Source organism: Suillus subalutaceus, assembly GCF_016647625.1.
Source record: "Suillus subalutaceus strain FC151 chromosome Unknown DFJ58scaffold_247, whole genome shotgun sequence".
Classification (NCBI taxonomy): domain Eukaryota; kingdom Fungi; phylum Basidiomycota; class Agaricomycetes; order Boletales; family Suillaceae; genus Suillus; species Suillus subalutaceus.
In genome coordinates this window covers 10028-36285 of record NW_024540496.1, presented here as the reverse complement: position 1 = coordinate 36285, position 26258 = coordinate 10028, and the positions used below count along the sequence as shown (strand labels likewise).

Below are 26258 nucleotides of genomic sequence, written 5' to 3'. Positions count from 1 at the left end.
CCAAAGCCCGAAAATGACCTTGATCTCGGTCGGGCAGCGCCCACCTGCGGGACAAAATTCGGGCGCGAAATTGGAGCCATGGGCGCACTACTACTCGTAGTTGACTCCTGCACAACTGCAAGCGCCGTCGCTGACCGCCGAGGTAGTCTCAGTGGTGAAGTGCTAGTCGGATCGGCGCTTGGATTTGGGCTAGTATCTTTCGCACTGCTAGGTGGTGGTGCCCCGCGAAGAGGTCCAACAGCTGCAGACGCGGCTGAGCTCCTTCGTATCGGAACAGAGACCGTTGCAGCTCGAACGGGCGGTACAGGGGCCATAGACGAAGGAGCTGTTACGCCTGGATGAGCCTTGCGAGACTGTAGTGGTGGAAGCGGGTCCATTGAGAACATGATAGGCACGGGACCGGTACTCGAATTCAAATCAGGCTCACAGCGAGCATATAGTGTCATCGGCGGCCTGCGCACGCCAGGACCAAGGGAGATACTCCTGAGGTGGCGGAGAACTTGAACGGAGAATGCTGTGGCATTGGGCGGTAGCTGCACGGGAGGTATTGACCCAGGGCTTGCAGTGGGATGCTGGGTTCGTGCATACATGGGACCCAGCCCCTGGCTGCCTGGAGCTATCTTTGGAGCATTAGGATGAGGGAGGAATATCGATGTACGTGAGAAGGGATGAGGTGCCTGGTTGGGCTGACGGGGACGCAGAGTCGAAGGTGGTGGTGCGTTTCGGTCTGAAGGCGAGTTCCCTGCCGATGGTGCGCCCGGGCTCAGTGCTGACGATGTAACAGGGGTAAGTGAAACACCAGAAGTTGGGGTAGATGGTGATCCCGGCGTAAGTGCTGCAGGTGCCCGAGGCATAAGTGCCGACGGCACACCCGTCGGCGATGGCAAAGCTGGAGTAACAGTGTGTCCTGTGGAAGCAGTCCCAGTCTCGCTCGATATAAACGATGTATCCCCTTCAACGCCCACATCCTCATCTACTACAGGATGGTCTTCATCGTCATCATCCACCACAATACGCATTCCCAGACCAATGCGCTGCTCGAGCCCGCTCTCCGTATGCGTGCGCAGCGCAGATACGGCACTGGACCTATCTGTAGGCGACACAAGCGACCGCAGACTCCCTGCAACTGACCGCAGCCCTCGCGACTTACGAGACGCGTGTCCATCATCCGACTCTGAATACCCAGATGACTGCATTTCTGTCTCCTCCGTGTAGCCCGAATGTCGTTCGTTGGCACCAAATGACGCATAGAGCAGCGGCGACACCGGATTTATCGCATGCGGGGGCACCTTCTCCCCTCCCAAACCCACACCTTCACCCTCGCTCTCGTCTTCCATATCTGTGCTCGTCACTCGCAGCCTGCTAGGCACCCCAACTGGGACTTGGGGGAACTGCGCGCTGAGTGGGGATAACGCCTGCACCGAATAGGTCGAGACCGTGCGCATGGACTCTTGGCCTGCAGAGAACTGGCGTGCAACAGGCGGGCGCAAACGCACCTCTGGGCCGTCGACAGGGCCATGAGGTGTATGCTCTAGGGAGACAGACAAGCCAGGGTCTACAGAAGATGTTGACTCGAGGGAGGGTCGTGAGTAGACGGAGGTGGTCGGATGGGTATGCATAGATGAGGTGTTGGCCCGGTCTGCCTGACTTGGGCTCGAAGCACTTGAAACGCTGGGCCGTCCGCTTGAAACGCTTGGCCGTCCACTCGACACGCTAGGGCGTGATAATGCGTCAAAGCTGGGCCTGTCTGGTGAGAAGCTCGGTATAGGGGGGACCTTGCCACCACCTGAAAGAATGGACATGTGTGCTTTCGACTTTACGGAGATTGTGGACATGCGCTTAGATGAGAAGCTGTGGCGGGAGTAGCGGTAGTCGTCGTATATGTCGGATGCACGGGCCCAGTAGCCCTCTTCATCGTCATCGTCATCTTCCTCTTCTTCCTCCTCATCTTTGTCTTTACCAATCTCACCTTTCCTCTCTAGGTGCTGTCCTGGCTCATCGACCTGCGTCATGGCGTCGTCTTGTATAGTCTCGGTCTCGAGCGATGCATGCGGCGCATTACTGTTCACCCCATGCTCAACTGCCGGTGACGCAGAAATAGAGGGCGTATACTTGGTCCATGGAATGGGTGTACTTGCATCCGTCGCAGTACTCTCCTCCGCTCTGTCACCCAAATCATGTCCTCCCGCTCCTACCTCCAGCCATGGTCTATCACCGTGCCCATTTGCACTTTCATCTTCGTCATCTTCATCATCCATCGCAAGTGCTCCAAGCAAGCTCAGCCCGATGCCCGTCTCCCCGTCTTCCTCTTCCTCCGCGCCCACCAGATGGCGGTGAAGCGTAGACAATTGCGTGCTCTCGTCATGTTCATGATCATGGTCATCATTAAGATATAGCGAAGAATCATCTGCGTCTGAGTTCGACTCTGGTGCTGACGACGCAGTGGACGGTGGGGATGGCGGAGACTGCGGTATTTCTCCTGGCGGTGGCGGGAGAGGTGAGCGTGGCGGACTGCTCTTTGCGGGGAGCGTGAAAGATGCCAGGAGTGGCGAGCGTGATGGGAGAGGTGAGTAAGCGCGCGAAGTTGTTCCTGATCCAGGTGATGGAAGCAAAGGCGAAATCGGCGAGAGCATCGGGGTCGCTGAGAGTCGCGGCGACTTACTAAGGCGCAGCGGAGCCACGCTCAGCCCTTTCGTTGCAACAGTCGCGAAATTGGTAGAAGACGACGACGAATTTGAAGTGGGAGCTGAGGTCAAGGAGCCATACGTCGAGCTTGAATTCAGAAAGGTTCCTGACATGGACTCAGAAACAGATGTAGAAACGGAGCCTGATGTGGACTGAGACATCGAAGGTGAATGATTCGACAGAGATTGAAGGAGCTTCTCCACAGATCCTACGGAGGAAGTGTGCGTTGAGCCTAAAGAAGGGATGGATTGCGCACTCGAGGTAGCTGGGGTGAAATTTGATGAAGACGAGGTAGGCACTGATTGTGTGCTCGACGAAGCCTGAACTGAACCAGACGAAGACGATGGCACCACTCCGCTCGACAAAAACGAATCCTCGCTATTACGCCACCCATCGTCATCGGAGAACGTGGTCGATGCGGCGCTTGACGTTGATACAGTTGAGTACACAGATGACACAGACACAGACGCTGTCAACTCATGTGTACGGCCCCTCGTTCGCTCGTATTCCCTCAAGCGCTCAGGGGAGGACGAGTATAGATACATGTCAGGTGAAAGCGGCTTCCGTCTGACTGGCGAGCCCCCGGAACGTGAGTCTGAAGCACTGTCGGCTCTTGCCAATGAACTTCCAGGACGATTCGTATTGGAACTGCCCGCCCTTGCGCCGCTAGAGTTCTCCGGCCACGACGGTGATGTTCGCTCAAGTGACATGGGACGTGTATCGGCAACACCAAGGGATCCTCGTTTTGCCATGACAGGGCGCTTCAGTTTCCCATGAAAATTCACGTCTGTGCCAGAGAAGCGTCCCACGACACCTTCGCAGAAGCCCTGGTGGTGAATCGATGTTAGCGGTGTGTCGACCCAAAAGACAGAACAAAATAAATGAATATGAAAGGTTCAAAAGTATTAAAAACATGGCAAACATGTAGAGAATGTGGTAAAAATCCAAGGGGAGACATAAACTGGAACAACAGAGAAGAACACGCACCAAGTAATACCCAGTTTCAGGAAGCTGCATCAACACTGTGATTTCATCGTCCTAGGGGCGAGATGTATTAGTATTTTGAAAAAAAGGATTCCGCGGAGACAATGATTCAGAGGGGTGGTCCCTCACGGCCCCACTCTCGAGAAATACGAGATTGTATGTCTTGGTCAAAATTATCTCGGCTGAAACTGGACCCAATTGCATCCTCAACTAAACAGCCAAAACACTACAAGAAAACGAACCGCTGTACTCGAACTCATGCTCACCTTGAGAAACATGAGATCACCAATTTCCCTTGCGACACAATCCACGGTCGCTGTACAACGCCCAACGCCTCCTTTGGCGGCAAAGCGTGTCCAGCGGGCAAGTTCCTGGGCAGCCATACGCTGTCAGTTGGTGCTTCCGGTGACGGGTGTAGAGAATATCAGAGAACTTTTCGGGTGGAGCGACACAGACGTATTGGTTGATGTACGGAACCAGTGTCACGTTCTCGGGTATGTAACTGAGTTTAGTGGTTATATAGGGACACCACGGATATCAGTCAAACGAAATTGGAGTCGTAGATGATCGTAAACTGTGAAAAGGAAGAAAAAGGAGTGAGTATGTGTTTCTGTCAATGTTCGGCCTGACAAGAGTCTAGATCAGAAGACAGGACAGGCACAAATCTGTGGAACATCACAAATCATCCCCCGCAACGAACGCGGGAGTACACGTGGCAGGACTCACGCTCGCGGCACTCACCTGTGAATCAACGTCGCCAGAGCTCTCCTCGCTGTGCACAACCGTGACTGACTTCAATAGAAAAAGAGTTTGAATACTTAAATGAGATTATATAAGCCATGTTATCCTTCCGTAAACGTACCATCAAAATACGTACGAAACCTACTTGGCAACCTGCATGATACGTTCTCATCGTCCCGTGTAGTCCAACAGCGTGGTGCCGAGTTGCGTCTGTAGCTGGTGCCATGACTTCCTGTGAACTTCCTGTAACATTGTTGTATGTAGTCTTTGTTTAATAGCCGAATAGCCGACGATGCGGTACCGCATATAGCAACTGTTACGTCAAACCGCAAGTTTTAACTTGCAGTTCCATATGCTTAAGGGGCAGTAGTATCATTGTATCAACTCCATCAGTAAACCGATGAGTCCTTGACTGTCCTTGACACGTACTAGTACCTACTGGTACAGATTCAGAATTCAGTTCACATCGCACTGCTCCTGGCCCCCTTTCCTACTAAACAATTTTATTACTCTCTGCTTTGAAGTTTCGTGCATTTATTATAACATATAATTATGTAATAACAGTGAAAACATCTGCTTATACATATCCGGCGTCTACTCGGTGCTCATGTTTCGTAGCGTAGAGTCTTACAATGATACTAATGCAATCGATCACAATTATAAGCGCGCATTCTCCCTCGATTTCTACTAGTTCAAGGCCTCTGAGCAGTGAGCAGTGAGCACTACCTAGTACCGACGTGATTCTGTCTGGCTGTGCAGTAGTAGCCACAGCAGCCTCGTGTCCTCCTGCAAGCAACTGGACGGCAAGCTTCTACTCGCCCTTCAACTGCATTCCACAACCATCCAGCAAGCTTTCCATAGCAGAATATCCATCTGTCCATCCCATCTTCATTACACTTTGCACACTCCATCAATCGACAGCTGGATCGTTCCGCGACCCAAGTCTTCTCACAACTTACAAGCTTTGATTCAAATATTCGTGCGTACGTCGTTCCTTCAGATAACTGTCGCCGAGATTTTTCTAACCACACCCTCGAACCAGTTAGTATTTTTAGTTGGTTCGTTGCATATCGCATATCGCAACCTTTGTCAATGAGTAACGATCAAGGTCGGTGCTTCCATCTCTTATCTCTCGCAAGCTCTCTGACCTCTTTGACAGTCCTTGAAGGAATTTGGGCGAAGCTGTCCGAGGTCGCTGTAAAGGGTGCCCAACACAACTCCCGTGAACGTCAGCCCTACCCGAAATGTTTGCAAGGGACACGAGTTGATCTCCTCAAATACATCCACGAATCACTGGACGACCGAGAGAAAAATCAACTCATTTGGCTGCATGGCACGGCTGGTGTCGGAAAGTCTGCCGTTGCGTTTACAGTAGCTGACAAGATGAAAAATCTCAAAGTGATCGAAGACACGAATGTCGAAATGCGACTAGCGGGAACATTCTTTTTCTCGCGCAAGCACACCAAACGCTCCACTGCTGAATATTTCTTTGCGACGCTTGTCTACCAGCTTGTCACCAATTTTCCAAGCATCCGGAAGGATGTGTGCAGAATTATCCACGAAAATCCCGCTCTACTAGATCCAGATGCGCCTCTCTGCGATCAAATGAAGGCTTTCTTTCTTCGACCTCTCCAGAAACTCCAATCCAGATTGCGCGGGTGTCCGCCCTTGTCGTTTGTCATCGATGCCCTTGATGAATGCACATCGGAACCCGAAGTTAAAGATCTCATCCTTTCCCTTGCACGGGCTCTTCGTGAGCCTGACCTGCCCGTGACCCACATTCTGCTCACAAGTCGCTCGGAAACGTATATTAGCAAAGTCTTTCAGGACAACGAGGTGCACCCATTGGTGCGCGAGATACCCGTGAGAACTTCTGGGGAGGGCGGCATCATTTCGTTGGACGGCGCAGACGTTGACAACGATATCCGTATTTTCTTGTGGCATTCCTTCGAATAACTGGGATGTCGCCATCCCGATTTCCCGCAGCCATCGGAGGTTGACCTTGCGAAGCTGGCGAGCCGAGCGGGCAGACGTTTCATCGTGGCGTCTATGATGATAAAGTTTATTATTGACGATGAAGATGAAGACAAAGATCCCCGCGATCGGTTGCAGCTCATGCTCAAGCTCACGAGCAAGCTGCTACCAGGAACGGAGGTGTACAAGTTATACGATTGTATCCTCTCCACGTGTACCGACCCAAAGCGGGCTTACATCCACTTGTCCATTGTCGCCGCTCTCGTAGACCCTCTTTCCATCTCGCAGATCTCGACACTTCTTGGCCCTGGTTTGGGAAGGGATGTACAAACAACGCTGATACAGCTACGGTCTGTCATGGATATCCCCACAGACAGCACTCTCCCCGTGAATATCTATCACTCGTCCATTCGCGACTATGTCTCCGACCCCTCAAACTGTAGCCTCCCTCAAGTACGCAATATCGCATCACCTCACTGCCTACTCGCACGTTCCTCTCTCCGCTTGATGATGGCGATTCCAGCAAGCACGGCTCTCTTGGACGCACTCTCAGAGCTGCAGAAGCAAAGCAAAGCTATGCAACCCGAGGACCCCCATAGATTGAGAGACTCATTAGCGTTCCTTGTTCGACCACCAGAGTCACTGTCAGCTGTCATCTGTATGCTGTGGCTTCGAGGAGATCGCACTTCAGACTTAGAATCTTGGCTGGGGACTATGGACGGGCGTGCCTGGCTGCAGACCCAGGGAGGACGACACTGGCTGCAGACCCAGGGAGGACAGGACTGGTTGCAGACCCAGGGAGGACGACACTGGCTGCAGATCCAGAGAGGACGAGAATGGCTGCAGATCCAGGGAGGACGAGAATGGCTGCAGACTCGGGGAGGACGGGACTGGCTGCAGACCCATGGAGGACGAGATTGGCTGCTGACCCAGGCAGGACAAGACTGGTTGCAGACCCCTGAAGGACGAGACTGGCTGCGGACCCGGGGAGGACGAGAGTGGCTGCAGAACCGGGGAGGACGAGAGTGGCTGCAGAACCGGGGAGGACGGCGCTGGCTGCAGACCCAGGCAGGACAAGACTGGCTGCAGACCCAGGCAGGACGAGACTGGCTGCAGACCCAGGCAGGACGAGACTGGCTGCAGACCCATGGAGAACGAGACTGGCTGCAGACCCAGGCAGGACGAGACTGGTTGCAGACCCAGGGAGAGGAGGACTGGCTGCAGAACTGGAGAGGACGACGATGGCTGCAGAGCCGGAGAGGACGAGAATGGCTGCAGACCCAGGGAGGACGAGAATGGCTGCAGAACCCGGCAGGACGAGACTGGCTGCAGACCCAGGCAGGACGAGGCTGGCTGCAGACCCATGCAGGACGAGATTGGCTGCAGACCCAGGCAGGACGTGACTGGCTGCAGACCCATGCAGGACGAGATTGGCTGCAGACCCAGGCAGGACGTGACTGGCTGCAGACCCCGTGTGGGCGACACTGGTTGCAGACTCCCCATGGTCAAGTTTGGCAGTCTACTCCTGCGGCTTCCGTCTGGGTGACAATGGAAGAATTCGTGAGGACATCGGAAGCAATCAGCGAGTATATCGTTATCAACGATGTGCTTTTATTGCCAGCTTTCCAATTAATTCAGCAGTTCAAGACCTTGCCAGATTTCTTGATGTTTCCGGTGTTTCTGGCATTAAGACACCACCATCATTCCACCTCTGCATTACCAGAAAGTCTTCTTCTACCAGACAGGGAGATCGTTCGTGCCATGAACGCCTTTGAGAGGTTCGCAAACGAAGCACGGGAACGAAGTCGATTAGCTTCCGATGCTCTCAAGTACGCGTGTCACAACTGGGCCGTACATCTCTCGCGTGCTCCCCATCCATGGGATGACACGCTGAACCATATATTCCAGGCTTTTTGGAATGATCATATCATCTCCTGGCTGGAAATGGAGTGGTGTTTGAAGGGTCTGCGGTCTTGCCTTGTCGTCTTATCTGAAGGGCAGAAATTTGTGAAGGTGTGTGTTTCGACGATTCAAGGTGGCCACAACTGATGTTGTTTTATGTTCCATGACATTTAGTGAATTATCTCTTATCTTTAGTCCGGACTCTTGAGCTGTTGATGCGCAGCCCGGCGTTGGCAGTCGAATCTGTCACCCCCACCCCTGGAGTCCTCTCGAGCTCTCGAGCAGTGGCGCGTTCAAAAGCCTGTTTGTACCATAATAGACCCTCATGACTGTAGTTTGATGACGAGACTGTGTATTTTGACATCTGCTGTTTAGATCAAGTATGATTTGCCCATCTTGTAATGTATGTTATTTGATAGCCTGGTAAAACCACTACGTCGCCAGTGCGTCTGACTACAGTCGATGGCCATGGACCAGTGAATCCAAGGCAGCGCCCGATGCATTCTGAAGCAATACTTCCCATATTTCCTTCTTACTAGTAAAGAGGACAGACGGGACTTATGGCCTGTCTAGGGTGGACCACAAACGACTCACGAGTGCTTTGTTCTATATAAAAAGTCCGTGTCAATCAGTCCTTCCCAACACGTTCCTCAATCGATCGTTCTCAGAATCTCAGTGATCATAGTAATTACGCTTCTTGTCGGCGTTCATAGGACCACCGAGCGGACTGGATATTCCTGGATGTCGTACCCAAAACTGCAGTGCATCGGATGCATCCTAGGATCACATGTAAAAGGGTGTGAATCAGGGGCCCCGGGTAGAATCGAAAAATACCAGTCCTCAACGTTGTCTACTTCAATGTGTACCCATTATAATCGGTAGGCGTTGTTCAGCCTCATCTCAGCCGTTCGGAATAGGTTATCTCCCAAGATACCTATATCAGTCGGACGGATCAGCCCCCTCCTCACTTTGCCAGTGCCAAGGCTAGTGGAGCGTGTTGCGCCGTCTATGCCGATTTCTCGCTCAGCCCGCTCGGCTGGACACTACTAGTAGCACTAGTCCTCATTCCAAGCATTGTCGATCAGCCCAGAAGCGGGCAGCTGTTGGAAGGCTGGTGAAATCAAAGTGGAATATTACCTTTTTAAATCAAGACTTACTGAAAATGTAACCTCGAAAAAAGTGAGAAACGGGTAGAGGGATCTGCTCAACTTGCGAGTAAAGATCGAAGACATACTTCACTTAATTTACCCAAAAAAGTGAGATAAGTGAGACAACAGTGAACTCGACATTTACTGATGATAAAATTGTCATGATGCCACCCACATCTTCCGCCCATAGTTTGAACCAAAAAATAGCACAGCAGACTCCAAGTAAGGTTCCTGCTGCAATCTGCGGCCATGTGTGATGGCCCAGCCGCACCCTTGACATGGCTATCATGCATGTCCATGGTAAGACAATCATTGGAGTGAACACAACGAAACGAGGGAAGGTAGGGTGGACAGGTAGCTCAAGGCAAGCAAGGGTAATATATGCAGCGAAGAAGGTGCACGTGGATGCATGTGAGCTAGGCATCCTGTGTTGACGATGTAATCAGAAGTCTGGAAGTGGATCGAGTTTCCGCACCCATAAGACACTTTACGCCCGGAGCACTGAGATGGGCGTTCTTGTCGTATTGCTTTCTTGGTGAGCTTAGCCAGTTTTGAACACAACAATGCGCCGGTCACAAAAAAAGCGACTCCTGCAGAGCGGGTATAGAGAAGAGCTACTGCAGTCAACACAGTCACGACTTTGGATGTCTGCAGAATGGACTCAGCACTTGCTCTCGGTTCCGGAAGCAGGTGCATACTTCATCTAGAAACTTGAGCCATAGTGGTAGCGCTGCTCCCATAGCTAGTATGTTGTCTGAACGCAAAAAGGGAGTAAACAGCAAGCGCTCCGTTTAGAAAATCTTCAGCCCTCTTATTCATATAGGAGTCACTGCGTGCGTCGTATTCAATCATCAACTTGGCTCAAAAACAGCGAGAACAGACGTCACCATGATGACGGGAAGCTTCGAGTAAATTTGTTTCTGGTAAATATTGTCAGCGAAAATCTGAAAACGGTACTCTACCTTTCTACATTACACCACGTTCGAATCACTTCACTCGTGGTGTACTATTATTGGGACGGGATGTGCATGATTTTGACAAAAGGCCACGTAGTCAGGCTCTCTGCAGCCGCGGCAATTTTGATCAGCGATATAGGACCCATGAGGAATGGGACAGCGTTCACTACCTTTTTGTGCATTTGCGCATTGCTGGTGGGCTCTGATTGATGTGGCACATTTTTCTCGGTGTCTCTGAGTTATGATGTCACCCTGAAGGTCCGTTCTGCGGTCCGGTCTAAATCGAAGAACAAGATGTCATACGAAAGAGCTGACAAATCAAAAACAAACATGTACAATTCGGATCGGCGGTGTGTGCCGTTAGACCTCTTCTATAGGGTCCAGGAACTCTTCGGAACTTGCTTATTTGCTACTACCATTTCTGAATCGCTCGCAGTGGCCCACTCCTTTTCATTCTCATGTGCAGACTCCTCGCTTTCTCCGAGTTGAACCGTTTGTCCCACGCGCTGCGTTTGCGTCCTAGGTTCAAGCCTCACACGTTATGACCTGATTGGTGCCCGCCCGCTTATCACATGCATCTCATCATGCAACCATAGGTCCGGACTCCGGATACTATAGCCGCCTTGTTTCTACTACTAGACATTTCTAGATGTCACTCGTCCCCCCATCCAGTCATTAGCTACAAAAAGCATGGATACACGATGTTGCTTTACTTTTCTGTGACGGACCGCCCCATTTTGAAGCGCAGTAAAGTGAGTACAGTTCACCAGCGATACCATTGGCGATGAATGTGTTGGCACACTCATAACATGTTCTGCAAAGTGTCGTCACGATTAATATTGTTCCACATGTGCGCCAGTATTCATCGATACTGTCGACGTGGCCACGCTCGTGGCTTGTGCCCAACGTTTCTAGCTTTCCCTTGGTGCGCTGATTCCTTCTATAGAAATTCAACTCATTGATGAAAAAAAAGTACATTTGTGCGTCAGCGTCTCGCCACTGACCTGAGTCGGTGACGAGGAACATTCTGCATTAGAAGCAGGCGACGACATCGATGCCTCAGACACTCGAGTGAAATTTTCAGAATGAGATCATCCTCGAAGGTTACTTGAAGATGGTTGCAATTGGACCAATAAACCAGAAATATGATGCAAATTTCGAATTCCTACACTGACGCACGTGTGCGGATCCGGAATCAATCGATTTTGGATGTTCAGCTGTGACAAGTGGTTTACCTAGTTGCTATTCAAAGCTCGCTGTGGTAATCTTGAACCTTCCTGAACTGATAGAATGAACTGGTAGATCCGTCCACATCATAGTGTGTGGTGTGAGTGTGGAGGGGCAAATAATCTTCAGCCACTGCACAATTTGAAGTTGGTGACGCGGCCAAGTGACAGTGTAAGTTGAATATTTACCACTCAAAGCGTTGTGATGCTCAACTCATGCCAGAACGAGAGAACCCAATGCTCCATGATGCCAAATGAAGAAGTATATAAAGTCAGACGTCCGTACTCAACATACTACACGGTTTTTGCAGTTGATCATTCTGATACCTCACAATGGCACAACCCGAATTCAACACGATTCATGACATCATCACTCAAGCTGTCAACCGCTATCCATCACACCAGCTTTCTTTCATAACCTCCTCCGCACATGACTCCTCCATTCAGACAAAGACTTTCAGCGCATTTAACCAATATATTCGTAACCTTGCACACGCAATGCTCGAGTGGGGCAAGCCCACCGGTTCAATTATTGTCGTGTACCTTTCCGAACACGAAGACAATATGGCTACCATCTGGGCTTGTCTCATAGCTGGCTATGTCCCCTGCTTGCAGCCCGCACTCAGCGCACAACAGGCGCACAAGGAGGCACATGTTTCTCACATCAAGAACCTGTTTGAATCTGCAATTTGGCTCACCAACGAGCTCGGTGCTGAGCAAATCAGCTCCATTGACGGTCTGGAAGTTCACTTGCTCTCTGACTTGAAAACCTCCGCAGAGACGTTCACTGTCCCAGCTGACTGGGTTGCGTCTGATCCTAAGCCCGATGACCACGCAATGCTCTTTCTGACTTCAGGCTCGACTGGGTTCTCAAAGGCGGTCGTGCACACGCATCGTAGCATTCTCGCTGCTTGCCGTGCCAAGGAGCAACGCTTCGGCCCCCCTTCCGAGTTTCGGGTCTTGAACTGTAAGACAAATAATCGTTGGAGCTTTCTTCTAGAATTAACTATACCGTCAGGGGTAGGATTTGATCACGTCGCAGGGACTTTGGAAATGCACGTCACACCTCTCCTATATGGTGCTTCGCAAGTTCATGTGCATGCATCTGTTATTCTGTCCGATTCCGTTCGCATGCTGCGCCTGATCGACGAAAATGTATGTTACAATCCAGCCGTGGCTTCCACTCATCAATTCATTATGCTATTTTCCTAGTCCATTGGTCTAGCTTTTGCACCAAACTTTCTGCTGGCCAAGCTCACTCGCGATCTTGAAAAGCGCACTGATCTTTTCGGATCTTTCGACCTATCCTCTATCAAGCGGATCATCAGCGGAGGTGAAGCAGTGGTTTCGAAGACTGCACAAACCTTTGCTGCTACTATGAAAAAGCTTAGCAAGAATCCCTCCGCAGTGTCTTTCATAGTCTCTGCTGGATTTGGAATGACAGAAACTTGGTAGGGATATTTATACGACATCGATACATCTGAGGTGACTGGTCTTGCAGCGGTGGATGCATCTATGATCCGGTCGATATTTTTACAGCCGAGCCTGCTCGCGAGTTCCTTGATCTCGGACGTCCCATTACAGGTTGCGAGATGCGCATCGTTGACCCTATCGATGGCACCACTCCGCGCCCAGATGGCGAGAGCGGCGAGCTTCAGGTTCGCGGACCGATGCTTTTTGTGGGCTACTACAAAAATCCCGAGGCTACGTCCTCCAGCTTTATCGAGGGTGGCTGGTACCGCACTGGTGATGTAGGCATTGTCGAACATGGCGTCATGCGCCTTATCGGGCGGATCAAGGACACCGTCATCATCCATGGTGTCACATATGGTATCCCCGAACTTGAAACCCATCTACAGACTTTGGAAGGTGTCACACACTCTTTCCTCGCTGCTGCTCCCTACCGTGTTCCTGGCCAGGAAACTGAAGGGTTCGTCATTTTCTACTCGCCATCTTTCGACCTCGATGAAGCAGACGCGCCCATGAAGCTCTTTGCCACGAATCGTGCTTTACGCGACATCTCTGTCAAGATGATCACCCAGCCACCTCAACTGATCATTCCAATCCCTGTGAAGCAGATGGAGAAGACAACTTTGGGAAAACTCTCCCGGGCGCGCCTCCTCATGCTCCTTCAGAAAGGGGGGCTGGCGAAGCATATCGCTCGCGCTGACGAGCTTCTTAGCGAGGCACGCGGCGCTTCCTTCGTAGCCCCCTGCACTAAAACGGAAAAGGCTCTGGCCAAGATGTATGCAGGTATCCTGAACCTCGCAGACAATGAGGTGTCGGCGAACGATAACTTCTTTGAATTCGGTGGTACATCTATCGGTGTTCTCAGGTAAATACATGGCTTACCACTGTAAAATGACCTTCACTAACGCATACAATTTGCAGGCTAAAACGTGAGGGAGAGGCGTACTTTGGCCTGCCTGAATTCCCCGCCATACAAATCCTGAAGCACCCCGATGTCTCGAGCCTGGCCAGCTATGTCGACTCTTTGCTTTTCAAAGACAGCAATGCTGAGGAATACGACCCCGCTGTTCCCCTCCAAGTCACCGGAGACAAGACGCCTGTCTTCTTCGTGCATCCCGGAGTTGGAGAGGTTCTTGTTTTCCTCAATCTCGCCAAGTACTTCCAGAATGAGCGCCCCTTCTACGGACTCCGTGCTCGTGGCTTCGAGCCTGGTCAGCCCTTCTTCACGTCCATGGACGAGATGGTTTCCTCTTATACTGCAAGTATCAGGAGGATCCAGCCGGCGGGACCATATGCCATCGCTGGCTACTGCTACGGTGGTTTGATGGCCTTCGAGGTGGTTAAGCGCCTGGAGGCCATGGGTGAAGAAGTCAGGTTTCTCGGTCTTGTCAACGTCCCTCCTTATATCGCCCAACACATGCACAATATCGAACTCATCTGCACGCTTAACGTGTCGTTCTTCCTCGGTCTTTTGTCGAAGCAGGATTCTGAAAGTATGGCGCCTACTTTTAAACCGCTCACGCAGAAGGAGAGGCTTGAGATCGTATGGAAGATGTCGCCTCCTGAACGTCTCGCCGAGCTTCAGTTGACACCTGAAATTCTCGAACACTGGGTAGAAGTCTCTGTGTCTCTCATGCGCTGTGGAAAGGGATACAGCCCGTCGGGTACAGCTCGTAAGTCATTCATTTCCCGACTTCAACACTGCTTGCTCACATTGCCATGTATCTGTTCAGCGGCCATCGATGTTTTCTATGCCGTCCCGCCTCGCGGCCCGGATGACAAGGTTAACTGGCTCAATGAGCTCAAGCCATGGATTGGTTTCAGTCGCAACGACGCAACATTTACTGACGTGCCTGGGGAGCACAACACGCTCATGGACATTGATCACGCCTCGCAGTTCCAGAAGCTCTTCCGCAGTCGTCTTGAGGCTCGTGGAGTGTAATGTTTGTTGCACTTTTTCGCGACTTGGCTACTAGACATATTTAGAAACATCGTTTGTACCTGTACCACCACTGCCGCCTTTTTCCAAATGGTTATTGGGTTTCAAAATTCACTGTTCAACATCGTACATCCTACCTATTTCGAGAGACATGCATATATGGGCAGTCTGCGACTCCTTAGTTGTAATGTTTCACCACTATACCCTCAATGACCTCTTCTTCGACGTTGTGCTCTATTCCTTTCTTGAGATCGGACCTACCATACGTCGTTGTCCTTCCCTTCCTCCACGCCTCGCACAATGGGGCGTCCTCGTCAGGGCACAGGCGCTGGATGCCGAAGTGGTGGAGCACAGGGCTCTCAACGCACGGCAGTAAGCGAACATTGTCATCTGGCATCGAGAAGGAGAATACACCCAGACGGTCGTAGTTGCGCTGATCCTCAGGAGGCTGGACGACGCGATGGATCGTGGGCTTATAGTAACCACCACTGAAGAAACCCATCACATCGCCTGTGTTGATGACCTGAGGACGGAATGTTGAGTTTGCGATTCTTACAGCGATTCGCTCATTTGCGTACCAAAGCGTTCTCGATGTGGCGGACCCATTTCCATCTGCCGTCGGGAGCCTGAATTTGCAGGCCTCCGACAGGTTGGCTCCACAGGACGGTAATGCTGCCAACGTCTGCATGGTTGAGGGGCATATAAGGACAAGTAGTAAAATAAATTATACCTGTGTGTCCTTTCAACCAGACATTGTTGGATTTCTCCTCCTCTTCCTTTGGGCGCCTGTAACTTGAGAAATATTGATCAGGTTAACAAGTGGCTACGATCAAGGGTCACTTACTATTTCATAAATCTGACTGCACAGTTGCCGATTAATGCAGAATTTGATATGATAGAACAAGACCAACCACATGATTCTCCCGTGCCGTTAAAGTTGTGTTTTTCTACTAGAGTCTCCTCGGGTAACTCGAGGCTCAAAGCAATCAAGCTGCATGAGGCCGCTCGTGAGATGAAGCATCAATAGGGGCTCGCAAAGAAACTAACCGAAGGATTGGATGGACAACATTGAAGTGATTATGTTGGGCGAAGGCGTCGATTTCTGGGAGGAACGGACGCAAGGCCTGAGGGTGTGGACGCCTTGTGACGTCCTTGTTAACTGTAGAAAGTGTAGGAGACACATATCACACAGAAAGTTGTAGCACCTACTTCCGTACTGCTCAATCTGATCGAGAACATTGTTCTCCGTATCGATTTTCTGATCATTGAGCGATAAGGGTCAGTTTCATATACATTCCTTGCTGGAATATGACACACCCAGAATTGACGACCTTTAAAACCTGAATAGCACCCGACTTTCTCGATGTTTGCGGTGTATGTCTTCATTTCATCCGGGGGGACAACAGTGAAAGGGACATTAGCTATGTCAAAGATCCTATCGCGCTACAACAGTACTTCAGACACCTTAGTATGACCTACAGGTACGGACCCACCTGAGCCTGGTTATAACCATGATTTATAGCATAAACGAAGCCGTAGGTGCGCAGTGCATCTCGAAGTTGTGGATAGAGCTCTGCCCGTCCTTCTGGTGTATGGGCCTTGGAAAGATCGATGATAGCCAGGTCCGCAAACTCTACTACACGCTGAGTCGTTAGCTACTAGACATACTATATCAATTAGATACTTCCTCACAGTCCTCATCTGTGGCCGGAGGCGGGGTATAATGTTTACACTCGGGCAATGTTAGGCTGGGCATTTCCACTCGCTAGATGGTTATGAGACAAAGGAAGACCTGGGACCGGGAGAGTACGGGGCCCATTGCCACTTCTCGAAGACAGGATAGAATCGATCCACGTTAAGATAAGGCATCAGAAATAGATATATGGTACTGTGACCGACCAGGAATGTTGTAGCCCAAAGTGGCACGGTGTACTAGTACTGTACTACTAGTAGTTAGTGTTGTCGTGGCTCCGGCTAAAACCGTGCATAACTAAACTCACACGTGACTTTGGTTCACATAATATACGTGTCGGAAATCTCCATGGGTCCCTTGGAAGCGTTCCATATTGGGACATCATTTAGGCACCTGACAACTACATTGGGTCCGTATTCCCAGGGGGTGTGACCTGTTTGAAGGTGCTTACAAGGGATCTTTCGTTAGTGTCGTCACTTACAAGGACCGTGGTGTATTTTTGGCACTTCCAAGTTGCTTCCAAGCCGGCACACAATTATTCTAAGTTCGTCGGAAGCAGCCGGTAAGGATTCAAATCCAGATTCAAGCAATGATCCAGATAACGTTGACTAACTCGATTGTCTTATCTTTGTTGTCTACCTTCATCTCAATCCACCTCCTCCCATTTGATTGTACTACACTCTTTGTCCCATAATCTCCCTGTAATACTCCTACATGGCGCCGAACAGAAATACAAATGGAGGACGCAAGTATGTATTACCCTCGTCATCCAATAATCAGGTTCCTTGCCAACACTGCAACAAGCTGTACTCATTGCGTGGTTTACGGTCTCACGAGCAAAGCTGCTTGAGGAGACAGGAGAAGGAGAAGGACAACAATGATTTTGCAGTGCTTGCAGCGCAGGCAGTAGAGGAGCAACTTAAAAGGAAAGGTATGTCGTGAATATATATCCTCATATTGACAAGTCATACTGATATCAAGCACTTAATATCACAATCAGAGGCACGCCGAGAGAGAAAACGCCTTCACAAGCCTAAGGAACAAGATACAGCGGCCAGTACTGGCCCAGATGTCCTGTTGGTCCCTTCAGCATCACTCCTATCTGAGGATTGCACAGAGAATGTGCACAATGACTTGAACGCAGGCACAATGTCATTTTCGATGGGATCAGATAATGTTGTTGATGCAATGAGTGTCAGTGGAGACTTGCGACAACGTGCGTATTTTGACTGCTCGTGATGCGTTCCTCATTCAATATTTTCACAATTCAGGTGCAGATTCTGATTCCAGTATGGTGTCGTCTCACGGTCCCACACCACCTACTCTGTCCTCAATTGCAGCTGAAACTTCAGTTCCCTCCGGCCTTGATACATTCAAGACAGAGTACCATCCGAAATCTGGTCGCGCAACAACTATAGAGACTTTCTCTACCTTTGGGCGCAAGCAAGATCAATGGTTGCCCATCATCGACAAAGAACCCTGGCAGCTGTTCAGCTGTCGTGCAGACTTTGAGTTTGCCGAACTTGCACACAATGCCGCCTTGAACAAGGACCACACAGACGAGCTGTTGCGGCTCATTTGGAGAATCACTGAGGGCCATGCAAAACTCACGTTCAAGTCCCACCATGATGTTTCTTCGGCCTGGGACAGGGCGGCCTCTCAGATGGCACCTGTAAGAGGAGAACATCACGTTTCCCCTCTGTAGCTACCAATATTTTTACAGTTCGAGAAGCATACTATCACTGCCCGACACAAACGGGAGGACCTTACATTTGATGTATATACACGCCCATTGTGGGACTGGGCCTTGGACTTACTACAGGACCCATTACTGGTGCTGCACTTTGTTTGGGATGCACAGCGGTTGTACAAACATGACTGGGCACATTACAAATGCTTTTACCATGAGCCTTGGACTGCAGATCGCTGGTGGAATGTACAAGTATGACTTACTTTTTTGTACTCTCATTCATGTGGCTCTAAGTGGTGTTGTATTATAGTTGTCTTTACCCGAAAACGGCGTCCCTTTTGCCTTCATACTGTATGCAGACAAGATGCATCTGTCTTCTGCTGGGACCATTAAAGCTTATCCGGTCTTCGCTCGATGTGGGAACTTGCCCGTTCACATCAGAAATACTGATGGGCTGGGCGGCGGATGGATGGTCAGCTGGTTACCGATAGTTCGTCTTTATTATCAATCTTAGTCTTGTTGTCGATGAATCGTGATTCTTTTGAATAGGTACCTGAAGACTCTAAGGAGGATGGTAAACTGTCTTATGTGAACCTCAAACTGGTTGTGTGGCATGACGGGTTTCTCAAGCTTCTCGAAACCATCATACTCTATGCCAAGACAGGATACGCACATCTGTGTTCTGACAGTATTGTTAGGTGGCTGTATGCATTCATTTTACTTTTGTTGGCTGATTACGAAGAGCAGTACGTTTGTTATTCTTTTGATGATAATATTCTGATCAGTCACTGTAACTACTAGATGTGTCATGGCGCTCATATGGGGGACAAACTGTCATTGCCCTTGTCCAATCTGCCTTGTCCCATCGGATAAACTCTACGACAACGCATCTACTTATCCAATCCAATCGCCTGAAGATGCGCAATCTTGTGTAGAACTGTGGAAGAAGAATAAAGCAGCTGGAGAAGAAGCATTAAAAAAACGGGGCTTGCGGCCAGTTATGGTTGGTGCTCATTATGTCCTACAAATGATACTGATTTTGCTTTTAAGAATGTCTTCTGGCAGATCCCGAATTCTAACCCTCACAAAATGATCTTGCAGGATCACCTCCATGTTTATCATATTGGGGAATGGGGTAAACATCTATTTGGTAAGCTTAAACGACATGCAGCGGCTTTGGGACGCAGCGCCAAGAAGAAGATTGATGATCAGTGAGTTGATTTATTACACTAATCTGCGCACTATTCAATTCTATTCAATTGGTTCCAGGTTCGCTGCCTTCACATGTTGGCACAATTTGAATCATTTTGATCGTGTTACCAACATCACCTATAGCGATGGTAACAAACTTCGAGACATTTCCAAGGTATGTCATTGGCACATTGATTTGACAACTAAAACTTCACTCAAATTCAATTTGGATAGCAAATTTTATATACCACTCAGAACGTACTCACGCGCACAGACGACGAAGCTGGCTATGCACTTCTACGGTGCATAGCGAGTTATCTACATATCGACATGTACGTATCACTTGACGTGCATACAGAGAGCACAATCCAAGCAGGAAAAGCGGAGGTTCTGGTGTTTCAGACGCACTTAGAGGTATGTTTTCGTGTTAGATTCTTCACAATAATATACTGACAATAGTTTTAAATTGATTCAAACATGATTCAATAGGACTACATCACAATTATTGAGGAGACTGATCCCGATGCAACCAAGAACTGGAACTTTCCCAAGATGCACGCCTCAAAGCATATTTTCGACGATATCCTCGCAAAAGGTGCTGCCCGCAACTTCAGCACTCGACCGAATGAAAAGCAGCATGGGCCGATCAAGCGCTGGTACCTACGGCAGACCAATTGTAAGGATATCGCTAACCAGGTGTGTCGTTGCCAAGAAGTTTGCTTCTCATCAATAACTAATAAACTTCGCATATTTGTATTATAGATCCTTGTACTCGACCATAAGAGCTTTGTTACCGAGTTTATTCGCAGCCGTATTAAATTTCTTGATGAGGAACGACATAAACTCACGCTCTCACGGGAAGAACTTGAAGACAACAACACTGATGACGAGCCATTTGAAGCTCACCTGCATATCGGTTTGCCCCTTAGGACTCTCACCAGCCTAGCGCAAGTGGAGGAAGACAACAGGTCAAATCGTGCCTTTGACCATTTCAGGAAGAAGCTCGCAACGTTTCTGAATCACTTCCTGCCCTCCCACAACATACCATTACCAGACGGAATACAGTGGCTGAAACTTTCAGCACATGACCAAGTAAGTCTCTCCTTCACTCTGAAGTGCTTGATCAGATCTCTGACACTTCAAAAGGTTCACGAACATCGCTATCTCAAAGTCCACTATGAGTCAGCTGCTACCTGGAAGTTGGCCACTGACTATCTGCAATGCAGTCCAAGTTTTCATGGCCACGAGCATCGTGACTGTGCTCTAATCTGCACACAGGACAAGGATGGCCACGACAAATATATCTTTGTCAAGCTATTATTTGTGTTCAAGCTTACTGTCTGCAACAGCACCTTAGATCTTGCCTTGGTTCTTCCCATGGATGCTTCACCATGTCGGCGCCTCCTAGATTGAGACCTGCGACTGACTCGACTACGTGCACAGCCTGCAGCTTTGTCTGAATTCATCACTCTTCATTCCATTATTCGTGGTGCTTTACTTGTCCCAGATTTTGACAACCACGGGGATTATTTTCTCGTCAACTACGTGGATACTGATATGTTTCTTCGGGTCCAAAGGAACCTTATTTAGCTTATCATACCAACTCCGAGTCATCCTTCTTCTTTTCAAACACATTCTTTCACTTCACTCATCACTTCCATCTGCAACAACACTTACTCCATTACAGTTACGCTCTCGTCAAAGGTTGTTCGCTTTGTGCTTACATCAGAGTCTAAGGTGTGTCTGCTTCATACTTGCACCAAAGACCATCCGCTCATGCTCGCATCCAAGGTCATCTGTGATGATACTTACTCCAGGTGCTGGTCCCCTTCACACCCGCATCCAAGGTCATCTGTGACGATACTTACTCCAGGTGCCAGTCCCCTTCATGCTCACATCCAAGGTCATCTGTGATGATACTTACTCCAGGATGCCGGTCCCCTTCATGCTCGCATCCAAGGTCATCTACGACAATACTTACTCCATTGAAGGTGGTCCGCTTTATGCTCGTGTCAAAGTAGGCTCCTTTCACCATATCTTCACATCTGCCATCATGCTCGCCTCCAACCAGGGATCTTGGAAGCATGAAGTCATCATCTGCTCATTAATTTGTGCTTACACTATGTGGATACACGATGGCTATTATGTTTCTGATAAGGGTACGTGTCATCCTACCACCTTATTACATCCACAGGGTCTGACGCTATCCGAATAGTGCCGATTTAAAGCACGCCCGACTGATTATGATGTTCCCAGGTTGCTCTTTACTATATCCTCTGACTCGAACCACCATGCCTCAGCACCATCATGCCCATGGCGAGGACTTCACTCGAGATCTTGCGAACATTGATAGCAGCTCCGATGCCACCGACTCGACAGATTCTGACGGTGACGAGTCCAACAATGATACAGATTTACTGCAAGTTTGGAACACAATTGCAGCACCTCCTCTTAATGCATCTGCTGAAGATATTCGCAAGGCAAGTCTTTATATTATGGATGAATGATAGTAGCTAATCAATAATCTCTTATAGGCGCTTGAACTTGCGCAAAGACTACTTCTAGACATGCGAGGAAAGTATCGGGAAGGCTCTGAAGAAGAATGCTCTTCTCAAGGCCACACTCTCAAAAGGCTGGAAGATGAAGCTTACTAATAAAGACCTTGCGCTTGCCGCTAAGGAAGATATCATCAAGAACTATGGGCGCAAGTTTTCTGTAACGCACTGCCTCTGGGTCGAGACCACCATTTTTCCCTTGCGCGCACCACCTCCTAATATTGATCTCACGAGCAAAGAGCGGGGGCTCTCTCCGATGTCAATTCAGGATGGTGTTAAAGCCGAACTCTTTCGTTTCATTCTGCCTGTGGACCATGGCATGATGGCCCACAAGAACTTCGGTTCCCATGTAAGTACGTCAATGTATGAATTGGTCTCACTCTTGCTGATTTTCTTTTGAGTTTGTCAAAGGCATCAATAGTGTTCGCGTGGAAATGGTGTAGAGACTCGCGTTTCTGTGGGCTCATATGAGCTCATTTTATGAATTCTGGCAACTGGCCTTTACTGCACGACTCGCACCATCATCCATATGCGACTTCTATCATGTTTCTGGTCATTCCACACACAACGCGCAGCTTTCCCGCGAAACGCGCCATAGGCGCGCTACTTTCCCACACAACGCGCAGCATTCCCGCGCGCGCTTAGCGCATTTCTCTCGCACTTGTCGCCCTACTCCATACGCAACTTCTGCTATGTCTCCAGTCATTTGCGCATACAATGCACAGCTCTCCTGCAAAGCGCACCATAGGCGCAACACTTTCTCACGCTTTCGCATTTCGCGTTCCCGCGCTGAAGGATCTTCAACTCAGCTGAGGGTGCAGCTGATATAATTGTTGAAGGGAGGAAAATATGAGTGCGATATGTTCGTCCCTTAGGGGAAGCGGAGAAAGCAAATATCCACTGGTCAACTCTAGGGGGAATGTGCAAAGCGCGTGATAAGGCGAAAGCGCGGGAACAAAGGCGCTATAGGCGCGCGAAGCGCGGGAAAGTCGCGCGTCGAAAAGCGGAACTGGGTGAAAGCGGTATGCGAGCGATAGTGAGATGTTAAGACGTGTACTGAGATGCTGATAAGACAACTGATGCGGATATGGCCACTAGAGCTAACTGCTACTAGGGCTTGCGATGATTTATTCAAAACATAATAAAAACTCGGAGATGGTGACTGTCTATGATGGTGGTGGTCCATGGTAATGTGTGTTCCGTTCTCTAAAAAAATGTGTAATGAAAAATGTGTACCAAGTGAAAATAAACATGGTACGATGTTGAAATAAATGATAAATGGAGAAATGCATACCTGGGAACTTGGTTGGACATGGGAAAACACAGTGGGAAGTCAGGCGCCCTATAGCGCTTAGGCGCGGGAAAATTCGCCTAAAGCGCGCGCAAGTCGCGGAAGTGTCGCCTATGTCGCGGAAGTGTCGCCTAAGTCGCGCGCAAGTCGCGCAAGTGTCGCCTATGTCGCGGAAGTGTCACCTAAGTCGCGCGCTGTCGCGCGAACATCGCGTTTATCGCGCAAGTGTCGTGTTACATGCATGATACTGTAGACTCGACCTATGTTGCAATATGTGCCATTGTGAGGCTACCCAGGATCGAGTCTCTACAGCGCGCGCGCTTAGCGCGTTTCTCGTGCTTAAGCGCACTCCATCACGCATCATCCAGGAGCATCCATCCATCATCCAACCAGTTCCTAGGTGTGTCCCTTTTCGTTATCAGACCATATTTAGCCTATTACACTTTGTATTTCGTTATGCACCCTTACTTTACATCACTTTACCTCACTTACATACTTAGAGTGCTCCCTATTCGGCTCCGAGCCCTGGGAGAGCGCTTAGGTAGAACTTACATACTTTCATGTTCGTTTTACACCGGAGCTTCCTACCACATCTTTCTACCACCATGTACTTGGCAGTTAGTTCCATGCAATGCATGCGTCCGTCGTTGTCTTAAGGCCCTAGCATCAGTCTATAGCTAGTGGCACCTTCAGTATCCATCTAGATCCGCGCTTTTCCTCTTATCAGTCTCAGTATCCGTCTTCTACACTTGTGCACTGCTTGCACTACCTTCCTGCGCTTCGTGCACTTTCGCACTTCGCTTTCCCACGCGCACTTTCTCGCGCTTTCACCGCCATTCACCAGGGTTGTTCAGCATCATTCCATGGATCCTTGCTTTCCTTGCTTCCCCTTTAGGGTCGAACATTCTTGCATTCTGCGAGTATAGCAGCTAGGCAGAGCTGAGACTCACTTATACTGGCTGAGCACTTTTCTTATATGTGCCTGCCAGGTTGTGATACCCACAATGGTTTCAGATGTCAAGTCCTGCACAGCTGCCATTTTCAATCTTGACGCAAAGTTCTTCATCCGAGGGTATGCATGGGATTCAGAGCCTGCATGCCGCGCCCTGCTCCTTAACCCTCAAGGTGCATACATGAAGTTTGCGCCCGTGCTCTTCCCTCGCCCAGAACATTTATTCCAAGACGACTTTCTGAAAATGTCAAAGCTCGTTTTTGTAGGCTCTTTTCCTTTCTAACTTGCACATCCTGAATAACCTCAATAGATCCTGAAAGCATCGCTTTTCGGGCGATCCTCGCTAGCTGCCAATGCACCCCCAACACCCAAAACCAAGGCTAAGATATGGGAGTTGCATTGTGTCACTCCAGGCCTCATTGCAGCGGCAGCAATTGTTGTAAGTCTATTCAATCTACACTGCGGAATACCTACTAAACTAGGTCACAGGCTATCTTTATTCTTTCTGGCGACAAAGAACTAGTCGAGATAGGCGATAAATCCCAAATCTCATACAAGGAGTATCACAACTATTATCGTCAATCTCTGATGACCGGTGGTGCCTGGGCAGATAGCATTTACACCTTCTTCAACAACTCTCTTTTTGCTACTTCTTCCTCTGCGACTACTCTCCTTGGAGACCTGAGGGGTGAGAATACTTTGCGCGACACCTGGGAACAGGATTTCGAGCGCGCAATGGAAATGGGTGGTGATCTGCCAGAACCTGATGTTCCTCGAGCTGCATCACCACTCACTGAAGAAGATGCCCCACTATCAACTGCTAATAGTGTGGCCATTGACAAAACACCAATCATCGTCGGCACACCTCAATCTATATCTGCGGCTATGCAAGGTCTTGCTATGGCAGAGGACTGCAAGCTATTAATACCACCTATTGATAACACAGCTGCACTCAACGAAGGCTCACAGCCACCCATTCCTCTCGTTCAGAAGCCTAAGCCCAAGCCCAAGCCCAGGCGCAAGACTAAGGCTGGTGCTGGTGCTGAGGGCCCAGGTGCTGCTGCTGAGGATCTTGAAGTGCGAAGGTCTGGCCGATCGAAGAAGTAGCAGATTTTTGATTCATTGACTCAATCAGATTCAGATTACGGTTTACATGTGATGTATCTATTAGTATATTCATGATTCACTATGATGTTTGCCTCAGCCATGCTCTATGGTAGAGACTTTGTTTTCATCGTCGGGTGTTCTCAGTTAGCATTACATAATAATCATTGCCAGTAAATTGAGTTGAACTTGCACCCTCTTGCACTTGGTTACAACCTTCACAGACGACAATCATGTCGTTTTTCTGTCAACAACATCGGTAACAACGCAGCAACAGTTTAAGCTCGATGGTCCAGGTACATTAAAATTTGTTTTGGTTACAGTTTTCATTGACTTTGATAATACTTTCTTAGGCAACATCTGGTCAGATATCGAGAGCACAAGTCCTGAGCGAACTTGAATTTACCCTGACCCATTGAAAGGAACATGCCCTACAATCGAATGCTTGGGATGCCACTGCGCAGAGGCACATCCAAATTCTGCAACAGGTAAGCATCATCTGTGTCGTCATTGTCAAATCCTGACCCAGCTGAGATCTCTGTCACAAGTCCTTCAACCTGCTGCGGCCGACTTCGCTTCTCCGACAACATAGTATCAATACCCAGCTCAACCTGCATACCCTCAATGAGCTATGTAGTCTGCATTCTTCCAGTATCACAACAAACTCCCTCTACTACATATACATCTTCCCTGGACCCCTTGCCATCCATCCATCAACCTCTGAACTGGTCTTCTCTGCATTCCCACCTCCAGTATC

General features: G+C 49.4%; 7 protein-coding genes across 7 annotated transcripts; 4 read left to right on the top strand and 3 right to left on the bottom strand.

Moving 5' to 3' along the window:
* Window positions 1-3162: 3162 nt before the first annotated feature.
* DFJ58DRAFT_719426 (uncharacterized protein) lies at window positions 3163-4052 on the bottom strand (the record flags this gene model as incomplete). The annotated part of the gene is made up of 4 exons (XM_041384626.1): window positions 3163-3203; window positions 3416-3512; window positions 3673-3723; window positions 3936-4052. 4 exons carry the CDS (start codon window positions 4050-4052, stop codon window positions 3163-3165), a joined length of 306 nt encoding a protein of 101 aa, XP_041236030.1.
* Window positions 4053-9483: 5431 nt separating this feature from the next.
* On the bottom strand, window positions 9484-10653 carry DFJ58DRAFT_822168 (uncharacterized protein). Its single transcript, XM_041392058.1, has 5 exons — window positions 10561-10653; window positions 10322-10496; window positions 10133-10263; window positions 9910-10082; window positions 9484-9859 (listed from the first exon to the last, which is right to left on the bottom strand). Exons 3-5 carry the CDS (start codon window positions 10172-10174, stop codon window positions 9526-9528), a joined length of 549 nt encoding a protein of 182 aa, XP_041236029.1. The 5' UTR covers window positions 10175-10263; window positions 10322-10496; window positions 10561-10653; the 3' UTR covers window positions 9484-9525.
* Window positions 10654-11949: 1296 nt separating this feature from the next.
* On the top strand, window positions 11950-15116 carry DFJ58DRAFT_869528 (atromentin synthetase; the record flags this gene model as incomplete). Its single annotated transcript, XM_041394274.1, has 6 exons — window positions 11950-12583; window positions 12635-12771; window positions 12829-13067; window positions 13118-13951; window positions 14008-14759; window positions 14820-15116. The coding sequence occupies 6 exons, from the start codon at window positions 11950-11952 to the stop codon at window positions 15026-15028; spliced, it is 2805 nt and encodes a 934-aa protein (XP_041236028.1). The 3' UTR covers window positions 15029-15116.
* DFJ58DRAFT_822155 (uncharacterized protein) lies at window positions 14878-16969 on the bottom strand. Its single transcript, XM_041392057.1, has 9 exons — window positions 16718-16969; window positions 16519-16661; window positions 16343-16468; window positions 16235-16283; window positions 16073-16184; window positions 15937-16016; window positions 15870-15885; window positions 15604-15817; window positions 14878-15548 (listed from the first exon to the last, which is right to left on the bottom strand). The coding sequence occupies exons 1-9, from the start codon at window positions 16779-16781 to the stop codon at window positions 15204-15206; spliced, it is 1149 nt and encodes a 382-aa protein (XP_041236027.1). The 5' UTR covers window positions 16782-16969; the 3' UTR covers window positions 14878-15203.
* Window positions 16970-17432: 463 nt separating this feature from the next.
* DFJ58DRAFT_869527 (uncharacterized protein) lies at window positions 17433-21012 on the top strand (the record flags this gene model as incomplete). Its single annotated transcript, XM_041394273.1, has 13 exons — window positions 17433-17649; window positions 17719-17934; window positions 17990-18390; window positions 18442-18660; window positions 18719-18898; window positions 18958-19154; window positions 19210-19411; window positions 19474-19619; window positions 19678-19774; window positions 19834-20013; window positions 20089-20295; window positions 20362-20691; window positions 20746-21012. The coding sequence occupies 13 exons, from the start codon at window positions 17433-17435 to the stop codon at window positions 21010-21012; spliced, it is 2859 nt and encodes a 952-aa protein (XP_041236026.1).
* Window positions 21013-21890: 878 nt separating this feature from the next.
* On the top strand, window positions 21891-22597 carry DFJ58DRAFT_736060 (uncharacterized protein; the record flags this gene model as incomplete). The annotated part of the gene is made up of 3 exons (XM_041386738.1): window positions 21891-22022; window positions 22165-22503; window positions 22556-22597. 3 exons carry the CDS (start codon window positions 21891-21893, stop codon window positions 22595-22597), a joined length of 513 nt encoding a protein of 170 aa, XP_041236025.1.
* Window positions 22598-24449: 1852 nt separating this feature from the next.
* DFJ58DRAFT_847804 (uncharacterized protein) lies at window positions 24450-25504 on the top strand (the record flags this gene model as incomplete). Its single annotated transcript, XM_041393525.1, has 3 exons — window positions 24450-24659; window positions 24708-24836; window positions 24887-25504. The coding sequence occupies 3 exons, from the start codon at window positions 24450-24452 to the stop codon at window positions 25502-25504; spliced, it is 957 nt and encodes a 318-aa protein (XP_041236024.1).
* Window positions 25505-26258: the final 754 nt, after the last annotated feature.